The sequence below is a fragment of the Nerophis lumbriciformis genome, linkage group LG16 (genome assembly GCF_033978685.3).
Source record: "Nerophis lumbriciformis linkage group LG16, RoL_Nlum_v2.1, whole genome shotgun sequence".
In the NCBI taxonomy this organism is placed as follows: domain Eukaryota; kingdom Metazoa; phylum Chordata; class Actinopteri; order Syngnathiformes; family Syngnathidae; genus Nerophis; species Nerophis lumbriciformis.
In genome coordinates, this window is record NC_084563.2 from 36,532,099 (window position 1) to 36,555,315 (window position 23,217).

The 23,217-nt window shown below is 39.2% G+C and overlaps 2 protein-coding genes across 5 annotated transcripts in view; both read right to left on the reverse strand.

The window, feature by feature from the left end:
- timm10 (translocase of inner mitochondrial membrane 10 homolog (yeast)) overlaps positions 1-768 on the reverse strand; it is a 10,281-nt gene extending 9,513 nt beyond the window's left edge. For both annotated transcript variants that reach the window (XM_061977069.1, XM_061977068.1), the window contains exon 1: positions 519-768. In XM_061977069.1, the coding sequence (XP_061833053.1) occupies positions 519-589 (71 nt within the window). In that variant the 5' untranslated portion in view covers positions 590-768. The remainder of the gene's footprint in view (positions 1-518) is intronic.
- A 162-nt stretch (positions 769-930) lies between these two features.
- LOC133617224 (uncharacterized) overlaps positions 931-23,217 on the reverse strand; it is an 88,610-nt gene continuing 66,323 nt past the window's right edge. The window contains exons 5-6 of one of the 3 annotated variants that reach the window (XM_061977071.1): positions 10,156-11,385; positions 936-1,423 (exon numbers count right to left, since the gene is read on the reverse strand). In XM_061977071.1, coding sequence (XP_061833055.1) covers positions 1,164-1,423; positions 10,156-11,385 — 1,490 coding nt within the window. In that variant the 3' untranslated portion in view covers positions 936-1,163. Of the gene's footprint in view, positions 1,424-10,155; positions 11,386-23,217 lie in introns of all 3 variants that reach the window. The other 2 variants (XM_061977070.1, XM_061977072.1) reach the window with 2 other exon arrangements.

Sequence of the window (23,217 nt, forward strand, 5' to 3'; positions counted from 1 at the left end):
GTTTTCTTTAACCAACTTAGCAAATATTGACTGTAGAGTAGAACATGTATCAGCGTGACCTTCAGTGTCCGTTCATTTATATGAACTGAAAAAGGTTTGGAACACAAATATCAGGAGTTGCAATTAATAAATGCACACGCATCTTATGATAACGTCAACTATTAAGTATTCTAATTGATCTCAACTTTTATTTACTTATATAATTTTAATAGAAGATACATTAAGACTGAGGGTGTTACTTGGAACATTGTTTTAGTGAAATTTTCTTTCAGGGAACAAAAGCACGGATATAATAAATTCAATAAATGCGACCTCATTAGGATACTAGAAGTTGTTTCACCTTATCAATTCATTATCTCACGTCATTATCCTCGGACATAACAGCTTACATTTTTAGTTACTTTGTAAATGTGCACTTAAAAATGCTTTTAGGTGATTAGCAACACTTACTATTTATTTACGACCGTATTTCATTGCTAGCAATAAAGCTAGCACACGTTAGCTGGTTAGGATCTTACCGGTTGTACATGTCAGCCATCATTTCCACCTCCAGCTCGGCCGCAAGCTGCTGTGCTTTCATGGGATCCATGGCTTTCTGGCGGTGATGGCAACCTTTCTTCCAACAAACTCGACGTCTCGGTGACTTTTTGAAGCTGACAAGTGATGCAGAATTTCTCGCCGGTGCTTCTCCTTAACCTTCAGGCACTTGCGTACACACGTGCAGCATGTTACCGCCACCACTTCCGGTGTCAATAAAGTTAGATTCAAGTGACGCTCTAACACAGAGCGCTCTCTGCTGTAATGTGCATGTATTGCAAAGTCCAATTTAAACAACGCTACTTTTAGATTAAAAAAAAACATGCAACAACGTGAACATTGTGATATCACAATAAAAGACAAAAAGCGTTTGGTTTTTAAAGACAGGCTTGAAATAATGTTTATTTTACATTTTAAGATGCAAACAAAAATTAAACATTTATAATTTCAATAGCCAACACTTTTCTAAACATGAAATACATAAAACAAAGAATCTGGAAATATATAAAAGTATTGTGCACAAGCTGCCACCCAATCAAAAGCTGTACAGAATATGAAACTAAAACATGAATGGAGAGAACACTCACATTGACAACCGGTCACAACATAGAAAACGACCACTGCGCCTAATCCACTGTCACGTTAATATCAGCTTCCTCCTCTTCACTTATGTCAGGGGGATCCGGTCTGATCGTATACTCACATGGCCAGATGGGGATCGCTTTTTCCGGGGAGGAAGTTACGTCTACCTCAATGTCTTCTTCTCTGGCACAGTCTGCGCTCCTCATGTGTACGGCAAAGTTCTGAACAGTAAAGTCGGACTCTGAGGGCATTGTGTTCTTCCGGTGAGCTTCATTGTCAGTGGGGGAGGAACCTTGGTTGTTGCCTGTGTTACGTAAAACACACTCAGGTAAACAAGCAATACAAATAAAGTCAGCTGCATTGACAAGTAAACAAAATTTGTGACACTGTGACTGTTTTGCTTCCGTAATAAAACTCAAATGACTGATCAAAAGCCTTTTATTTTTCCATATCTAACATATTGTGTTGAAGTTTGGGGAAATGTTTATAAAACAAACATAGACCCAATAATTCAACTTCAAAAAAGGGTCATTATACAAAGCGTGCTACTATGAACCTACCAACCCTTTATTCACAAGTTGTAATGTGTTTCAGATATTGTGTTTTTAAAAACAATGGAAATTGTATTTCGAGTAAAGAACAACAGTCTTCCAGATTGTATGCTTAGGTTATTTAAATTAGGAGGAGACAACTATAATTTACAGGTGATATTGATTTTTGAAATATGTAAAGTAAGAACAAGTATAAAATACAAATGTATTTCAGTTTTAGGAGTTAAATGGTGGAACAATTGCTCAGTGATGAGTTGAAGACATGTAGTTCTTTGTTAAGGTTTAAGAAAGCCTTGAAAGGTATAATGGAAAATTATAAAATATAGCAACGATTACTTTCATCCCATTGATTTGTTGAACGTTGATGTTTCAGGCAATCTAATTTTCAGTGAATGTATAGGATAGGCAAATATAAGCCTTGGCTTCAGCCTATTCCTTTTTCGGCCATTATTTTTATTTTTGTGTGTGTATGTGTATTATTGTTAATATGTATAATCTGTGCTGTTAAATTGATCACACACAATGGTTGATTATATGACCGAAATAAACTCATTTCATTTCATAAGTATCATTATTAAGTGTTAGGACAAGGCTAAAAAGATTTCTTGTTTAAAATAAGGGAACTGCAATTTTTTAAACAGTGCATATCATCTAAAATCCCCATGGAAAATAAAAAGACATACAGCTTTCTCTTTTATGCATTCTACGTCGTAAATAAACGATGTAGAATGACTTTCATCTAGCCAATGGAAGTCATTTATTATGCCTATAAAACCCTTTAAAAACATTTAAAAAAAACGCCAACAATAATTTATTTACAGTATATGTATTAACCAAGTATTAACTATTGTAGCTATTTTTAGTAACACAGTCCCTTGATCACATAGGTAACGTAGCTACTGCAGCTATTGACATACTGAGCTGCTGCACCGACTCTGAGTTGGTACATTTATGCTGGATTATTAATCATGCCTTGCACTTGTGTTGTAGAAGGTTGTGGCTATAAGACGAGAAATTGGTCAACTTTGAAATTCATCTTAAAACCAAAGACATCGCGAGGAGGACGCGGGAAGATGCTTGTTTGCTCCAAGCATTTTTTATCACGGGAACACGAGTCTTGTGCTGAAAGATATAAACATTCCACCAGTCAACTCATTGTAAGTGACTGTTTTGTAATTTCTTGTTCAGTACTTAGCAATACTGCTACATGGTGGTTTAGTGTTTTGGATCTGCTCAGCACCTAAGCTTCTAAAACTTGTAGCTCATCCTCGGTATATTAAAGCTAAAAATATAAGGTTCTGGATCATCATTTGTCCAAAAGTAGTCATTGTTGGCTCTCATGAAGTCTGCAATGATAAGTAGTTGTTGAAGGAAATGGCAAATGTATGAAGCTCTCTGCCAAAAATGCTTGAAATTACAAAAATATGGTAAATAATACATTAGAACAGGAATATGCTTGTTACTACATTATATTCATATGTACAACCTGTGTATAGGACATTGAACCTTTTTGGAGGTATTTAAAGGGCTTTTTAGGTGGAATAGCTCTAATCCCCACTTCTTGCTAAAAAAAAAAAAAAACAGTTTAAAAATAAATAAATAAATAACTGGACATTATTTTACATTATACAAGATCCTCAATTGGCTGTATAAATGTGGCACTGTCCATCTTCAAATAAACACAGTTTTTGTAAACAAGTATTCCTGCAGCTTTTGACATGACACACATAACTATGTCATTATGTTTATTACTGTAACACCTTGGACTTAAAGCACTTTGGAAAGCCCCTCTCTCACAATAAAAACAAACTTATAATTTGGCCTGGGCGATAGCCTAAAAATAAAATCACCAAAAATTTGGTTGACAAATTTTTCCGATTTTCTTTTCCCCTACTTTTTATAGAAACCAATGAATACAAATGACAGAGATATTTCAAAACAAGTTTTTCTTTTGTTTGATCAAAAACTAGTAGTTTGAAATGACACTGCATAAACATTTTGAATAATGTTGTTCTTTTTAGACGATGCAGATATAAATTGTACTTTTTATGAAATAATTTTCAAAAAAACTAAATTAAGAGCTTCTTCTGGAAGACAATACCTATGTCTTATACAAATTACCTTTGTTCACAAAATTTTAATATTGCACATTGTATGCAAATAAATAATAAAGTAAAACATTGAGAGGACTATAGTTTTAGTAAGTGGATAAATGCAGGTTTTTCCATTCTAAGTACACCACATCTTGGCGAAGGGCAAAGCAACTGCTTTAGTGATCGCTCTGTGCATTGTGCTTCTTTCTCATCATACCCCTTGTGTAAATGATTCCACCACAGTAAGCGGTCTTGTTCACCTCGTAAAGAGTTGCATTTACTGCACTCGGCGGGAGGCTTCAGTTTCAAATACAGATAAGTTTGTTGTGCTCTTGCATTTTTAAAACAAACTTTACAGCGTGCAGTCATTTGTTCCACGCGTGTTGCCGCAAATCTAAACTACTGACAACACTTTTATTTTCTTTGGAAAACATGTCTCGCTCTCGTTAGCCGTGCTTTGCTAGGTGTGTGAATATCTGCAAAGGAGGCAAGTAGGAGGGTTGAAGCTACAAAAGCCTCTGGGAGCAAAAAATATGTCGGAGCAAGAGGAGAAAAAAAAACATTGTTTATTGACCAGGCCTATGATAATTACTAAATTTTCACTAGTGGCATATGTTTGAATTAAAGAAACAAATAAAGGAAGGAGGAATTTCATTTTTAAATATCTAACAAAACAAATACTATCCAATTTCACCACTTGCCCAAATTAAATAATTAGAATTAAAGAAATCGAATAAAGTAAAATAAATATAAATTGGGACGTCTGTGTAGGCTAAAATCTGGGAAAAATTTGCATGCTACTGAGGTAGAACGTTCCAACTTTCTTTATGTAATAGGCTTACTGTAAGTATAGTATTTTTGTTCAGCATATTAATCAAAACAAGTCATTTATTAGTGCATAATGTCACCTTTGAAGAACCTCTAACAATGAAAAAACCCCACAGTTTTTACAATCAGCCTAAATTTTAGCCAAAGAAACAAATATACATCACAAATTGTGTCCGTGACACACATTTTGTCCTTCCCTCTTTTACTCCCCCCAGCTTATCCTCCAGCCACGACGCAGTGATGTGAATTGGGATGGGGTAGCCTTCACAATACTTCTTGGTTGTGTTACGTGTTTATTTCCCCACAGTGAAAGAGAAAGCAAGAGAGAGACAGATGGAGAGCGTTGTCGGTGCCGAGCAGACATGGCTTCAAGTAGAGGTGGGAATCTTTGGGCACCTCACAGTCTGATCACGATCCAGAAGCTTCGATTCAATTTTAAATCGATTATTTATGCATCTTTACTTATATCGTTGGTATTATTCAATTGTATGTTGTTAATATATTGTATATAAATATTCTATATTGGAAATGTATTATATTTAATTATTAAAACTATGTATAAAAGGCTCCTCCTTTGGTTACTGCATCATTTCCGTTTTTTGGATGTTAGTGCACGCACGCATGCACATATATACATATATATATATTACGGCTGTCAAAGTTAACACGATAACGTGTTGACAATAAATTTTAATAATGGCACTAATTTTATAACTGCCGATTAAGGCGAACACTTCCTTTATGACCCTCCTGCCATGCCGTAGCGGGGGAACTTGGCTCCAGTTCACTTGCTACTGATAAGCCACAAGCGAGCAGAAATGGACAAAAGAAAGTCTACCTTATGTAAATATCAGGTTCAAAGCCATGGCAAGTTGCTCTCCCGAGAAGAAAGGACTATTTTTCGCCGGGAGAAGAGGAGACATTCCTGCAGCAAATGCCTGCTGTGCTCGTTGAAAGAGGTGGGTGGTTCTTCACTTCCGAGTTCAGATTACGATTAAGGTGCAGTGATGACATAACATTTAGGTTGTAACAACCGTCATCGTGTCATTGCTGGTTTATGAGCAGATGAGCATGTTCGTCAGTGCACAATCACGTAGTACTTACAAGCAGACACAGTGTGTAAACAAAAAAGGGAGAATGGACGCATTTTGGCTTAAAAACTAACAATAAAGGTGAAGCTATAACACTGAAACACACTCAGGAAAAGGGTGCTTTAAAGGGGAACATTATCACCAGACCTATGTAAGCGTCAATATATACCTTGATGTTGCGGAAAAAAGACCATATATTTTTTTAACCGATTTCCGAACTCTAAATGGGTGAATTTTGGCGAATTAAACGCCTTTCTATTATTCGCTCTCGGAGCAATGACGTCACAACGTGACGTCACATCGGGAAGCAAGCCGCCATTTTCTCAAACACATTACAAACACCGAATCAAATCAGCTCTGTTATTTTCCGTTTTTTCGACTGTTTTCTGTACCTTGGAGACATCATGCCTCGTCGGTGTGTTGTCGGAGGGTGTAACAACACGAACAGGGATGGATTCAAGTTGCACCAGTGGCCCAAAGATGCGAAAGTGGCAATAAATTGGACGAAATTTGTTCAAAATACGAGGGTGTGCGGTAAGCCGACGAAAATGGTCAGTCGTTTGTTCCGCACACTTTACCGACGAAAGCTATGCTACGACAGAGATGGCAAGAATGTGTGGATATCCTGTGACACTCAAAACAGATGCATTTCCAACGATAAAGTCAAAGAAATCTGCCGCCAGACCCCCATTGAATCTGCCGGAGTGTGTGAGCTATTCAGGGACACAGGACCTCGGTAGCACGGCAAGCAATGGCGGCAGTTTGTTCCCGCAGACGAGCGAGCTAAACACCCTGGATGTCTTGGCTCACACTGCTTCTACCGTCCCTTATGCCACCGAAGATGATCAAGAGAAGAATATCGACCCTAGCTTCCCTGGCCTGCTGACATCAACTCCAAAACTGGACAGATCAGCTTTCAGGAAAAGAGAGCGGATGAGGGTATGTCTACAGAATATATTAATTGAAGAAAACTTTATTCATTACTCGCGGTTTTACGTAAATGATTATACATAAACTGTGTTTACCAATAATTCAGCTTAAAAACATTACAACACTTAAAAACAAACACATACCAATCGTTGGTTAGAAGGCGATCGCCGAATTCGTCCTCGCTTTCTCCCGTGTCGCTGGCTGTCGTGTCGTTTTCGTCGGTTTCGCTTGCATACGGTTCAAACCGATATGGCTCAATAGCTTCAGTTTCTTCTTCAATTTCGCTTAAGCCGCTGAAATCCGAGTCTGAATCCGAGCTAATGTCGCTACCTTGCTGTTCTATCCGCCATGTTTGTTTGTATTGGCATCACTATGTGACGTCACAGGAAAATGGACGGGTGTATATAACGATGGTTAAAATCAGGCACTTTGAAGCTTTTTTTAGGGATATTGCGTGATGGGTAAATTTTGAAAAAAACTTCGAAAAATAAAATAAGCCACTGGGAACTGATTTTTAATGGTTTTAACCCTTCTGAAATTGTGATAATGTTCCCCTTTAAATCATGGCTAGCTAGCTAGCGGCTAAAGACCACCCGCAGTATAGCTCCAGCACCCCCCGCGACCCCGAAAGGGACAAGCGGTAGAAAATTGATGGATGGACGGACACACACACACACACACACACACACACACACACACACACACACACACACACACACACACACACACACACACACACACACACACACACACACACACACACACACAGAGTCATGGTCAAAAGTTGACATACACTAATACCTAATGTCATGCCTGTCTTGAGTTTCCAATAATTTCTTCAACTTTTATTTTTTTGTGATGCTGGGTCAAAAGTACGCATAGAGCAATGTTAATATTTGGTTACATTTCCCTTGGCAAGTTTCACTGCAATAAGGCACTTTTGGTAGTCATCCACAAGCTTCGGACAAGCTTCTGGTTGAATTTTTGACCACTCCTCTTGGTGCAGTTCAGCTAAATTTGTTGGTTTTCTGATATGGACTTGTTTCTTCAGCATTGTCCACATGTTCTCAATGGGGTTTAAGTCAGGACTTTGGGAAGGCCATTCCAAAACCTTTATTCTAGCCTGATTTAGCCATTCCTTTACCACTTTTGACGTGTGTTTGGGGTCATTGTGCTGTTGGAACACCCGACTGCGCCCAAGACCCAACCACCGGGCTGATGACTTTAGGTTGTCCTGAAGAATTTGGAGGTAATCCTCCTTTTTCATTGTCCCATTTACTCTCTGTAAAGCACCAGTTCCATTGGCAGCAAAAGAGGCTCACTACTACCACCATGCTTGACGGTAGGAATGGTTTTCCTGGGACTAAAGGCCTCACCTTTTCTCCTCCAAACATATTGCTGGGTATTGTGGCCACACAGCTCAATTTTTGGTTCATCTGACCACAGAACTTTCCTCCAGAAGGTCTTATCTTTGTCCATGTAATCAGCAGCAAACTTTAGACAAGCTTTAAGGTGTCGCTTCTGGAGCAAGGCTTCCTTCTTGCATGGTAGCCTCTCAGTCCATGGCGGTGCAAAACACGCTTCACTGTGGACACTGACACTTGTGTTCCAGCAACTTCCAATTCACTGCAGACCTGCTTTGTGGTGGTTCTCGGTTGATTCTTGATCAGCCTGACCAATTTTCTCTAAGCAGCAGGTGATAACTTGCGTTTTTTTCCTGATCGTGGCGGTGACAAAACAGTGCCATGCACTTTATACTTACGACCAATTGTCTGCACAGTTGCTCTTGGGACCTTAAGCAGCTTCGAAATGGCTCCAAGTAACTTTCCTGACTTGTTCAAGTCAATTATTTGTTTTTTCAGATCTGTGCTGAGTTCCTTTGACTTTCCCATTGTCGCATTTGTAACCGAGTCCAATGACTGCATCACATGAGCCCTATTTAAATGGGCTCAGAGAAGTCAACAGGTGTCGTCAATCATAATCACTCACGTAAAGTTAAGAGGCTATGCCATGAAGCTAATTTGATTTGACTGTAACTTTTCTACATCACCAAAATTTGTCATGTATGTTGCTGTATGTATACTTTTGACCCAGCAGATTTGGTCACATTTCCAGTAGACCCATAATAAATTCATAAAAGAACCAAACTTCATGAATGTTTTTTTTGTGACAAACAAGTATGTGCTCTGATCACTCTATCACAAAAAAATAAGAGTTGTAGAAATGATTGGAAACTCATGACAGCCATGACATTATGTCCTTCACAAGTGTATGTACACCTTTGACCACGACTGTACACACACACACACACACACACACACACACACACACACACACACACACACACACACACACACACACACACACACACACACACACACACACACACACACACACACACACACACACACACACACTTATATGTCCTTGTTAATCAATTTATCATCGTTCATGTTCTAATTGTGATGCATCGTAAAATCTATAATTTTTCCCATCTCAAGCCGATTCACAACTGGTTCATAACTTTACAGTTTTTATTTTACATTTGTATCGATCCTGGAACCCGTTTATCAATGCACTCACTTGTTTGGATATCAGATTCATATCGGTTATTTGTTAGACCCCTACTAAACATGTTCCACACCAAGTGATTAAAGTGATACATTTATTTTCTCTAAATCTTTTTTTGTTTTTAGGGAATATGTCCCAGAGCACAGAAGTACTTTGAGGGCAAAAACATTACATTTAAAAGTGTAATAAATTGGTTGTTTTAGCTTTTGTTTAGTTATTGTGTACTATTTTGTTTTGCATATGTTTTATATACAATAAAATAATCTAAGGAACTACTTAAAATATTCTGTTGATATTTTTAAACTGTCTAGCACTCATCAAAAGTCATTGGAACAATTTACAGCTAGTACATGTGATTTGTATTGGTTTTGGTATCGGCTGATGTCACTCATGGACGATCGGTAGCATATATCCCTCCCAATACAATTTCACCTAGTAGGGATCTGCTTTTGTTATCAGCACTGAAAAGCATTTATCGGCATTGGCCGATCACATACTTGTTTACGGTAATTGACAGATACTGATTAGTGGTCGGTGTGATCGGCATATTCCTAACAGGTGAACTCTGAAATTGAAAAGAAACCACCAACAAATGTCCACTGCAGGGGATGCTGGTTAGCAGGGTGTAAAATATGTTACGTGAAGCAAGCAGACACACGCTCAAAGCAGTGTCCTTATATTTTTTGTTCAACTTGTCCATGAGCTTTTACATTTTCAAAGTTAAACATTTTTGTTATTTATATTCTGAACATTTTTTTTTTTTTTTTTTTTTTACAGGTATGCAACACAAACAATACTTATCTCTTTGTTACACCATCAAATTAAAGTGTATTACTGTAGCCAGATCTTAATAATGTAATTGTAATTTTATTTTTACACCTAAAATGTTTTTTAAACGATTTTAGTATTTCAGTTTGAACCAATGACCTAATGGGCGAACATAAGGAAATGTACAACAAAAACATCTCCTACCTTGTTGGTCCATCTCAGGTTTTGGATTATAGTCAGCAGCCTCAACACTCGTCTTCTCAGCACTTCCAATCTTCTCCAGGAGGACCTTTCTCTTCACTCCCTTTCTGTTCTCCTGCTGACATTTTCTCTTTGTTTTGCTCTTGTCCAGCTCCATCTTTGCCAATTCTTTCTTCTTGTTTTCACACTTTGAAATTAATTGAGAGGCGGGTTTTATTTTGGCCGATCTCCCACGGTTTGGCTTTATTAAAGGGGCTTGTTTGGATGCAACAGGAGGAGGGCATTCCGCAGGTTTTGGATCCTTGGCTTTCTTTGTCCTTTTGCAGCTTAGTGGCTTGCCAGTTGTTTTTCTGACCCCCTTATTAGTGATGCCAGTTTGACTTGCATTTGATATTTGTGAACATTTGGTTCTTGCCTCCAAAAGTGCTTTTGAGGGGCCACTGGATCTATTTCTTTCTTTTGCTAAGATATTGTTCATTGACAAACTAACTGAACAGACGCTCATGCATTTCTGACTTTTAATTCCTTCAGTGACTGAACGAGCGGCGACTGGTGGGTCATCAGCACACTCCTTCCTCGTCTTAGAAGCTACAGGACTCTCCTTTGTGACACTTTGTTCCTGTACTAAAGTTCTCTTCATCCTGTGAGGGTAAGACTTTCGTTCAGCAGCAGTTTGGCGCACTCGATTTGTAGTACACGGTCTACTTTGCTTATGGTCCAGGATTTGCATTGGCCAGTCCGTCTGACTAAGATTCCATGAAGGCGGTTTTTTATCTTCCACGTCACTGAGAGGAAAACATAGTAATGCAGATTGCTCTGGGAGCCAGGGGTTTCTACATTGAGACAACTGCTGCTTGATGTTATCAACAGGCTTATCCACTGCTAATGAGGTGATTGGCTCTAGCGGAGAGAGACACCTAGGAAGTCGTAGATAGTCTAAACAAGGCAAGGATTGTTCATCATTTGGATTTGACACTTGAGTAGATAACAACTGCGCAGGCTTCTCCTGCAAAGGTGGGTTGTATCGATTCTGTGTCGTGTGACTGATACCTGAGACTAAAGCTGGGTCTACGGTCGTGTATGAAAACAAACTGCTTTGACTTCTAGAGACTGATGGATAAGGGTCACTAGGTATTCTCACAGTTGAGAGCATCTGTGCAAGTAGTTGTTGCTGGATCATCAGGTTGCCAGGATCAACACGTGGCACACTTTTACAGTTGAGCAGGTCTTGAGCTAGAAATACAATACATGTACAGTATGTCACAAGCCAGGGTTTGGAGAGTGGGGAACTGTAAACAATTAGCATTGGCAAGGCTTGACATTAATTTGGTACAAAGTGTAAATATCTTAAAGTCATTTAATTATTGAGAACACTCAATCTAATCTAAACAGAACCTTTTCACATTATGTTTAACCATTTTCATGTTCACCACTAATATTTTAATGAAGATAATATTGTTTCCCACACAACTGTCTGCTTCTCTGCAGGCCATTAAGATACAGTAATAGAAGCCGTCAGAACTTTTGTTGTAAAGAATTTACGCAAACACTTGCTGGCTTCAAGTGGCTTGTTCAAGTGCATGAATGTTATGACCGTGCAACTAGGGCTGCAACAACTAATCGATTATAAAAATAGTTGGCGATTAATTTAATTTAGTAGTCTAATGAGGGGCAGTAAGCCAGCCAATGATGTGTCATGTGCAGCTCACGTGACGACCCGTCTCCTTTGCTTGGAAATATTCGAAAAATGGCGGAGGAAAACAGTACCGATAGTTCAGCGGAGAAACATCTGGAGGTTAATGCTTCAATTCAGAAAAGTCTACGACTTAAGTCGTCAAAAGTGTGGGAACACTTTACTTTAAAGACTTCAAAGAAGACAGTTTCCTGCAAAATGTGCAGCATGGACCTCGCATTACTTCGGGAGCACCTGAAGAGGAAACATGTTGGAGCCATGGAAGAAGGGAAGAACTCACAGTACGTAACTTTTTAAGTCCATTGTCCGGGTACATTGATTCCTTGTGTCATTCTTTGTGTGCTTTTGAATCTTTTGTTGACGAGGTTATATTTTTAAGGAAGCGCAGCAGCAACTGTTGTGTATTAACTTTCAAAGTGTTAGGAACTTTTTGGAGAGTGCGACGACTTCATTTTCTGTGTTGTTTTGAGTCGCAACAGGCATTCATGAGTTCAGCACGCCAGCTCTTTTTTGTGAGTATCGTTAACGTTATCCCTTTGTTGCAACGCAGGGCTGATAATGTGTCTTCGGCACATTTGACTCCGTTTTGAGAGAGAAAACGCACGGTTACCAAATTCGAAATAAACGTAACGGACAGAAATATCTCAGGTTCGTTTCATAATGGATCAATGTAGCCGGGCCAAATAAAGCTATATACATCTATTTAGATTTGGGTGACGCTTTAGTATAACTAAACGTTATGAAGGTGCTGGAATTTTTCATACAATTATTCAGAGGCAGCCTAAAATTAATCCTTTATTATTAATAACAGAAACGTGTACAATATCTGATCCAGTTCTGATCTGACGAGTTACATTTCTGTGTTATTATTGGTGTATGCTGCATCCCCCAATGTCCATTTATTTCATTTAGCTTTTTTTATTTATTGTGGTGGCGCATTTAGATAGATAGATAGATAGATAGATAGATAGATAGATAGATAGATAGATAGTACTTTGATTCCTTCAGGAGAGTTCCCTCAGGAAAATTTCAATTCCAGCAGCCGTGTACAGAATTGAGATCAAATTTAAAAAGTAAATAATGGGGGGTGTAAATGGAAATAAAATAGAAAATATTACAATAAGAATAAAAATAAAAAGCAACAATAAGAATAAAAATATAACAGTAAAAATAAGAATATAACAAGAGAAACTAGGGAGTAATGTTATGAAAAAAATTTGCCTTTTACGTCAGAAATTATTAATATAAATACCACACTGGTAAATTTAGATGCACCCAATGATGATAAACCTTCTTTCTTTGGTGACATGGAGCACAAATTGGCAGATTTTGTTGATTCTGATATTATTATGGGTGGAGATCTAAATTTAACAATAAATCCAAATATTGATAAAACTGGTAAAATTGTTAAACCCAAGAAATCATTTTTTTCTCTTCTGAAATTAATGCAAACTCTTAACCTAATAGATATTTGGAGAACCTTAAATCCGTATGAGAAGGATTTCACTTTTTATTTAAACAGACATCAGTCATTTTCAAGAATTGATACGTTCTTTGTTCCGAAGGCAATTGTAGAAAACGTGCAGGCTAAAATTCACCCCATAATTATTTCTGATCATAGTCCAATTCAAATCGACGTAACCTTTCCTCCAGTCGCTTTCCAATTCAAACAATGGTAAATTAATATGTCTTTATTAGAAAGTGAGGAAAATAAATTACAAATTAAATAATTTATCCATCCATCCATCCATCTTCTTCCGCTTATCCGTGGTCGGGTCGCGGGGGCAGCAGCTTAAGCAGGGTAGCCCAGACTTCCCTCTCCCCAGCCACTTCGTCCAGCTCCTCCCGGGGGATCCCGAGGCGTTCCCAGGCCAGCCGGGAGAGATAGTCTTCCCAGCGTGTCCTGGGTCTTCCCCGTGGCCTCCTACCGGTCGGACGTGCCCGAAACACCTTCCTAGGGAGGCGTTCGGGTGGCATCCTGACCAGATACCCGAACCACCTCATCTGGCTCCTCTCGATGTGGAGGAGCAGCGGCTTTACTTTGAGCTCCCCCCGAATGACAGAGCTTCTCACCCTATCTCTAAGGGAGAGCCCCGCCACTCGGCGGAGGAAACTCATTTCGGCCGCTTGTACCCGTGATCTTGTCCTTTCGGTCATGACCCAAAGCTCATGACCATAGGTGAGGATGGGAACGTAGATCGACCGGTAAATCGAGAGCTCTGCCTTCCGGCTCAGCTCCTTCTTCACCACAACGGATCGATACAGCGTCCGCATTACTGAAGACGCCGCACCGATCCGCCTGTCGATCTCACGATCCACTCTTCCCCCACTCGTGAACAAGACTCCGAGGTACTTGAACTCCTCCAATTGGGGCAAGATCTCCTCCCCAACCCGGAGATGGGACTCCACCTTTTTCCGGGAGAGAACCATGGACTCGGACTTGGAGGTGCTGATTCCCATCCCAGTCACTTCACACTCGGCTGCGAACCGATCCAGTGACAGCTGAAGATCTTGGCCGGAGGAAGCCATTAGGACCACATCATCTGCAAATAGCAGAGACCTAATCCTGCAGCCACCAAACCAGATACCCTCAACGCCCTGACTGCGCCTAGAAATTCTGTCCCTAAAGGTTATGAACAGAATCGGTGACAAAGGGCAGCCTTGGCGGAGTCCAACCCTCACTGGAAACGTGTCCGACTTACTGCCGGCAATGCGGACCAAGCTCTGACACTGATTATACAGGGAGCGAACTGCCACAATAAGACAGTCCGTTACCCCATACTCTCTGAGCACTCCCCACAGGACTTCCCGGGGTACACGGTCGAATGCCCTCTCCAAGTTCACAAAGCACATGTAGACTGGTTGGGCAAACTCCCATGCACCCTCAAGGACCCTGCCGAGAGTATAGAGCTGGTCCACAGTTCCACGACCAGGACGAAAACCACACTGTTCCTCCTGAATGCGAGGTTCGATAATTTATTTCAGATTTTATCTAAAAAAAATCTGGATTCTGTCTCTGACATCTCCACAATATGGGAAGCACTTAAGTGTTGTGTAAGAGGAGAACTTATTAGGATTGCAAGCTTTAAGAATAAAAAACAACGTGCTGAAGAAAATGAATTATTGAATGGAATCAAACAATTGCAGGACACATTGTCCAAACAATATAATCAGGAAACGTGGATCAAACTTTGCAAACAAAGATTGGAATATGATAATATAATAAAGCAGAAGGTTGAATATAAAATTAATAGGGCAAAATTAAAGTTTCATGAATATGGCGAACAAGCTGTAAAGCTCCTTGCGTTAAGATTAAAGAAGCAGATGACTAGAAATCATATATCTAATATTAAACTTTCAGATGGTAGTATTTCTGTTGATCCCAAGCAAATCAATGAAACGTTTAGAACATTTTATACAAATCTATATAAGCCTGAGAAAGATGGTAGCATAGAAGCTATGCAGTCATATTTAAACGCAATACAACTCCCATCCTTATCAGAGCATGACAAAAAATCACTGGAGGAACCTATACAATTAATGGAAATTCAAAAAGCTATAAATTCATTTGCAAAAAAAAAATCTCCAGGCCCTGATGGCTACAATACATAATTTTTGTCAAATATTCAGTGAAGATTTGTCTCCTCTATTATTACAAATGTACCAATCTTCATTTAATAAACAATTGTTTTTTCCAACCTTCAATTTTTCTCATATCTCATTGATACATAAAAAGGATAAGACCCATTGATTTGCAGTAATTATCGTCCTTTATCCCTAGCCAATATGGACAATTAAATCCTGGCAAAAATCTTAGCCACACGATTATCAAATGTAATAGGAAAATTAATTCATACTGACCAAACTGGCTTCACGGAAGGTCGACAATCTTCAGACAATACAAGGAAATTGTTTAATGTTATTTACTATGCAAGAAGTCTCCCTTATCCCACAGCAGTATATACTGTTTATGCGGAGAAGGCATTCGACCGCATAAACTGGTCATTTATGTTTTGCACATTACGTAAATTTGGATTTGGAGATCATTTTATACAATGGATTAAGATGCTTTATACAAGGCTCATGGTATCAGTCAAAACCAATAATCATATTTCAGAACCTTTTTCGTTAAAAAGAGGAGTAAAACAGGGATGTCCTGCATCTGGATTATTATTTAATTTGGTTATTGAACCCTTAGCTGCAAAAATAAGAAGTGAAAATAATATTCATGGTATAAAAATTGGCTCTCAGTATAATAAGCTATCGATGTATTGTGACGACATAATTCTCTACCTGTCACATGTTGACTCCTCTCTTCACTATATCAATAATGTCATCACTGAATATGGCTGTTTATCAGGGTATAAAGTAAATTGGGACAAATGTGAAATATTACCACTTAATAAACACTGCAAGAAATCACAAGTTCAGAACTCCAAAATTAAATGGAAAGAGGCAGAAATCATATAGCTAGGACTGCATATTACACCAAACCTTTATACAAGCAGAGATCTAAATCTTAAACATTTAAAAAATAAGATAGAATCCAAAATGGCCACGTCTCCAAATATCACTTTGGGGTCGGGTGAACATAGTAAAAATGAGTATACTATAATTATATACTGAAAATGATGCCTGTACTAATTAATAAAAGTTGGTTTGAGAAAATACAAACAATGATGTCACATTTTATATCGTGAGAAAAGAAGGCCAGATGCTCATACTTAAGATTGTCTTGTAAACAAGATAGAGGACTACAATTACCAAAATTCTTACATTATTATACTGTATCTCCTTCGGTTGTGAACAAACAAGCCACTTATTCCATTTTCTGCAGATAAGGACTGGATCAACATGGAAAAAAATATCTTAATGAATTTGGACATTGATGTGGGGAGTTTATATTATATTAAAACAATACCTAATGAATTGAGGCAGAGCCCAATGGAAGCCACCTTTAACATTCTAAAACTGTGTCAGAAAATACTTGGAATCAACCCAATTACATCTGTAAATCAACCGCTTTAGTACCCAGAAATAATTTTTAAAATTTTCTCTCTTTAAAACACGCTGTAAAAAAAAAATGCATATCATCTGAAAGTATGTCTTTAAATAGCCATGAACTGGAAGATGCACTTTTTAATCAAGATACAATCAAGAAATTAATTAGACTATTTTATGGAATAATAAATTAACACCATACTAGAAATGCAAATGATGCATGTGTTCGGAAACGGATGATCGACTTAAACATTTTAGATGAAAGAGACATATATCAATATTTGGAAAAATGTCAATAAGCCCTTTAGAAGCATTAAAGATAAGCTGACTCAATTTAAGATCTTGAATAGATTGTATTTTACATCTTCTCAGCTGTTTAAAATTGGTGTAGTAGATAACAAGTTATGTATGAAGTGTCGGGCAGTCGAGGCAACTCTTGTTCATTTATTGTGGGAATGTCAGAGAATAAAAGAGTTATGGTAGAAAACAACAAAAGTAGCAATCATATTCCTTAATATAAACATCCCAATGACACTGCAAACTTGTATTCTTGGGGATCTCCATCAATTTAGTAACGTTTTATCAAAGAGTAAAAATGCATTTCTTTCAATATGCATAATAACAAAAAGGGTAATATTAAAAAAAATTGATAAATGTTGATAGTCCAACACATTGTGACTGGTATACACAAGCTATGGAGATGATATCAGTAGAAAAAACTGCATTTAGTTTGGATAATAATGAGTCATATATTGTAATATGGGATCCATTATTTAAATTTGTTTTAACTATTAAATGAACCAAAAATATGACTTATTTTATTTTTGTGGAAAATATTGGACACGGTGTGTTGTCAAGCTTATGAGATGCGATGCAAGTGTAAGCCAGTGTTCTTTTTTTTTTTTTTTAATTAATGTCTGTAATGATTATGTCAATGAGGTATTTTTAATCACTGCTATGTTGAAATTGTTAATATTAATTTTTGTTTCGCTACTTTTAGATTGTTCTGTGTCATGTTTGCGTGTTCTCTCAATTGCTCTGTTTATTGCTATTCTGAATGTTGCTGGGTCGGGTTTTGGAGTTGGATTGCATTATTATGGTATTGTTGTGTATTATTTTGTTGGATTGATTAATAAATAAATCAACTAGGTATGTATTGAGTTACATGTAAATGATGCTACTGTGTACGTTCATTATATGGTTTCTCTCATTTCAGAAAGAAACAAGCCAGCATTAGCGACTTTGTACAAAGGAAGGTCTGCACACCACAGCAAGCGGCTGCATTGACCGATGGTATCCTGAATATGTTGGTAACTGACATGAGGCCACTATCAATGGTGGATGATGACGGTTTCAGACAAATGATTCACGTCCTCAACCCTGGTTACAGGGTACGAGCAGACATCCCAAGCAGTGAAGACTGACATTAAAGCCACCTCGAGCAAAATTGCTCTCACTACTGATGTGTGGACAAGTGTTGCCACGGAAGCCTACCTTGGCATTACATTCCATTACATTGGAGACGAATGGAACATGAAGTCAATCTGCCTTACGACCATGCCACTAGAGCAGGGCTTGCCAACCCGCGGCTCGCGAGCCTCATGCGGCTCTTAACTCTAGTAGAAAAAAAAAAATACAAATAAAAATACAAAAATACAAAATAATTAAAAAAAATACAAATAATAATAATAATCTATTAGTGCCCACGAGGTGTAGACGCGACAAACTCTTTGATGTCGGAGGCCCACGTTGGCGTGTTACTGTACTGTAGTACAGTAATGTACTACAGTACAGTAGTGATGCCTGGCGTTCGCCGGGACGAAAAACACTACATTTCCCAAAATGCTGCGCGACCGAGACACACGGCCGCTTCATTGACTTCTGCTCAGTACAAAGAGGGCGTTTTCTCAAAATCTAGCTTGTAAAACACAGTGGCGTTCAACCCGCGGTTTCTTCTTCTATCGGCTGTGATCGTGATCATCGCCGAAAAAAAAGGAAATACTTGGATTACAATACTCAGATTACTTTTTTTGCCCGGCTTAAGCCGGTTTGAGTTGCACATAAGAAGAAGAAGAAGAAGACGAAGCCGGTTTGAGTGACGTCAAACGTGCATGTGCGTGAGATCACAGTAGTAAACAATTTGTGACAAGTTCACTCTCAAAATGGCAGGGAAAAAAAGCACAGCAAAACGAAAATATGAAGAACACAGGACATTTTAACAGTGTGGGAGAGTTTATATTTTTTTGTTGAACGTAATGGCAAGCCATTCTGCCTTATATGTCAAGCGTCATTAGCGCATTTCAAAGCTTCAAATCTTCAGCGTCACTTTAGCTCACTCCATGCTAACATCGACCAGGAATTTCCAAAAGGGACAGAACTTCGCAAACACAAGTTGGCCACTTTGAAAAGTCAGGCAGAAAAGCAGAAACAGTTTTTCCAAAAATTTACGAAGCACTCAGAGACCGTAACGCTTGCATCATATCAACTGGCTTGGAACATTGCACAGGATAAAAAGCCATACAATGAAGGGGACTTCATTAAAAAATGCCTCAGTGACGCTGTTGAAATCTTGTCTCCTGAAGACGACAAACTAAAAAGAAGGGTATCAGAAGTCCAACTGTCCCGCCACACTGTTGAACGCAGAATATCGGACATTAACACGGCTATCGAATCACAGTTGCACTCTGACCTTCAAGCATGTGAGTATTTTAGTGTCGCTTTGGATGAGAGTTGTGACATACAAGACAAGCCTCAGTTGGCAATATTTGCACGGTCTGTGTCAAACAATTGTGTGATAAAAGAAGAACTCCTTGATATTGTGCCATTAAAAGACAGAACCCGTGGCATAGATGTGAAATAAACAATAATGGCTGCATTTGCGAAAGCAAATCTGCCCATACAGAAACTAACTGCAATAGCCACAGATGGAGCACCAGCCATGATCGGATCTGTGAATGGGCTTGTGGGGCTGTGCAAAGCTGACGAAACATTTCCTGAGTTTTGGAATTTCACTGCATTATCCACAGGGAGCAACTCGTGTCTAAATCATTGAATTTAGACAACGTCATGAAGCCCCTGATGGAAATTGTCAACTACATCCGCACACATGCTCTTAACCACAAGCAATTCAGGAATCTTATCGCTGAGCTGGACCAAGGGCTTCCAGGTGACCTGCCGCTGCACTGCACTGTGAGGTGGCTGTTAAAAGGTAAGGTACTCTCTTGCTTTTTTGAGCTTTTGGATGCTGTGAAACTGTTCATGGACCCTGAGTGGACTATGGGTCTGGCCTTTTTGGTCAACATGCTGTGTCATTTGGACAAACTGAACCTGACCCTGCAGGGTAAGTTAACCTGGTGCAAAGTGTGTTTGCGTTCATCAACAAACTGAAGCTGTTCAAGGCGCATATTCAAAAGGGAGATTTAACGCATTTTCCCACTCTGCTAAAAGCCAGCGGGCAAGTCACCAGCGCCTCCCTGAAAAAGAAAAGAGACAGATATGCAACACTGGTTGAAAACCGGCACGAAAACTTTGTGACCCGGTTCCATGATCTCCAACTGAAAAGGCTACAGATTACATTCCTCGTCGACCTATTTAATGCGGATACGGACTGTTTGAAAGCCCCGCACGTCACAGATGAGGCTGCAGCTGAGTTGGAGATGATCGATCTTTGTGAGGAAGACCAACTGAAAGCTGCTTGAAGCGAAGGGACCATTGAGTTCTGGAAAAGTGTGCCAATGGAAAAATACCCCAATGTCAAACGGGCTGCGCTTAAGATACTGTCAATGTGTGGGTCAACATACGTCTGCGAGTCTGTGTTTTCTACCCTGAAACATGTGAAATCAAAGCATCGATCTGTTCTGACTGACACCCATGTGAAAGAATTGCTTCGAGTGGCAACAACGGAATACAAGCCAGATTTGAAGAGGATTGTCCACGACAAGGAATGCCAGAAGTCCCACTAAGCAACATGCATAGTAAGAGAAAAAATATATATATTTTTGTATGTGGACTTGGTTGAACTGAGAGTTTGTGTGTGTGAGACAGTGCACACAATGTTAATTGTTGAAAATAACTGGCCTGTGGTCTTAGTACTGTAGGAGTCATGTTGGTGTGTGACATTTACAATAAATCTGTCTGAGCAGAGGTCTGTGTGTGTGTGTGTGTGTGTGTGTGTGTGTGTGTGTGTGTGTGTGTGTGTGTGTGTGTGTGTGTGTGTGTGTGTGTGTGTGTGAGTGTGTGCGCATGACGAAGGGATGGGGTGATGTTCATGTGTGCCCATGTGTAGGATGTGGCTCTTTGCAGTAACACAGTAAAAAAAAAGTCGCTGTTAGTCTCTGACTGGTTGGCCACCCCTGCACTAGAGGAAAGCTATTCAGCACCCAACATTGCAGAATGGTTGGAAGAGGTAGTAGCCAGGTTTGAAATTCCCCCAAGCCAAACTATTGCTATTGTGCATGACAATGGTGCCAATATAGTGGCTGCAGCAAAACTTCTTGAGGAGAAGCATGGGTAGTGTTCAGTCCGCTGCGCTGGGCACACCTTGCAGCTAGTGATCAATTCTTCACTGAAGCACTCAAACATTGAAAAAGCAGTTGGGGCTGCAAGATGTCTCGTGGAACATTTCAGAAAAAGTGAGGTAGCCTGCAACAAACTGAGACAAAAACAGCAACAAATGGGAACAACCCAGCACAAGCTTGTTCAAGATGTAAGCACTCGATGGAACAGCACATTTATATGATTAGCCGACTGCTTGAGCAAAGGTGGCCTGTAACTTCCACGCTGTCCGACTCGACTGTTACACAGAGAGGCAAACGGTACCTTGACTTAAAATCCGACCAGTGGAACCTACTTGAAGAGCTTTCCAAAGCCTTTAAACCCTTTGAATATGCCACTGTGTTTATGAGTGGGGAAAAATACACGACAATCTCTGCAGTACCTCTACTCGTGAAAGGGCTAGTGAAGTCCACCCAGACAGTTGTCTTCGAGTCAGCAGCAGTGCAGGCTTTCCAAGTCACTGCTACAGAGCAGCTTCAACAGCAATGGAAGAAGGAGACTACCTTCTCTGACACAGCACCGAACACGGTGATCCTCTCCTCCGCCCTGGACCCGAGGTTCCGAAAACTCAAATTTCTGACGCCTGAGCAGGTCTTTAAGGTGCAAGCCAAAGTGCAAACAGAGGCATTCAAAGTGAGAAGGGATCAGCAGCAGCAGTATGATGGTGTCCATGAGCAAACCAGTGTCACCTCCACCATTACCATAGTTGCTCCTGCACCTACAGCTTCTCTTTCTTTACTTGACTTACTTCTTGATTCTGATACCAGCAGTGAAGAAGAGCATAGAGAGGGGGAAGGTGAGGATCCCAATAGCCTAGTGAGGAACAAGGTCCTCACATACTTTGGAGAGAAGCCCCTTCCCAAGGAAGAAAATCCATTACCGGTACATTGATGGAAGGCTAATGAGAATAGATATCCCACCTTGGCCAGGTTAGCAAAGTCCTACTTTTACCATCTGAGCGCTTCTTCTCTGCAGCAGGCAACATCGCTTCCAAGAAGAGAGCCAGCCTTAGCCCAGAGCATGTGGACATGAGAATGAGGGTGTTCCTGCAGAACCATTCTCTCATACTCCAATTCTACCTCCCTGGCCTGTTGTTAAAGAGCCATTTGGCAAAGCCTGTGAAACACTTGGTTTGTGTTGTTTTTCTTTGTTATTTAATCTGTTCTTCAGCTAAGTCACCTCCCGTATTTAAACTGAAGACTTGAATAGGTTATCATCATTAATGTTTGACAATGATTGGAAAGGCCTCCTATGTGAACATTTTCAAAACAAAAATGTGTTTTTCTTAACTGTTAACGTTCGGCTACAAACAGAAGTGCACTTTATACATTTTATTTATTTTTTTGTTATTTATTTTATGATGTTTGGCTCCTTATTTAAAAGGAAGACTTTAAATGTTTTTTGTGTTGAGAAAAAATATAAATGTTATGTGCACTTTATAAAAAAATATTTTTGTAACATTTGCCTTGTTTTATTTGGCAAGTTGAAAGAACATGGTGCCAGTATGCTGTTTTTTAAATAAAATACTGGAAAGGATAGAAATGTAGTTTGTCTCTTTTATCCGATTATTAATCGAAGTAATAATCGACAGATTAATCGATTATCAAATTAGTTGTTAGTTGCAGCCCTACATGCAACGTAAACAATTGATTGAAACGGTTATTTGTATTGATATTTGTAACTAAGTGACACCTTAAAAGGGTCATATTAAGATTTTTCTACATTTAAAACACAACATAACATGTAATGGTGGTTCTTTGGTCAAAATGTTGCATGGATTATGTTTTATAGACTGTTTTAAAGCTGTTTCTGACCGC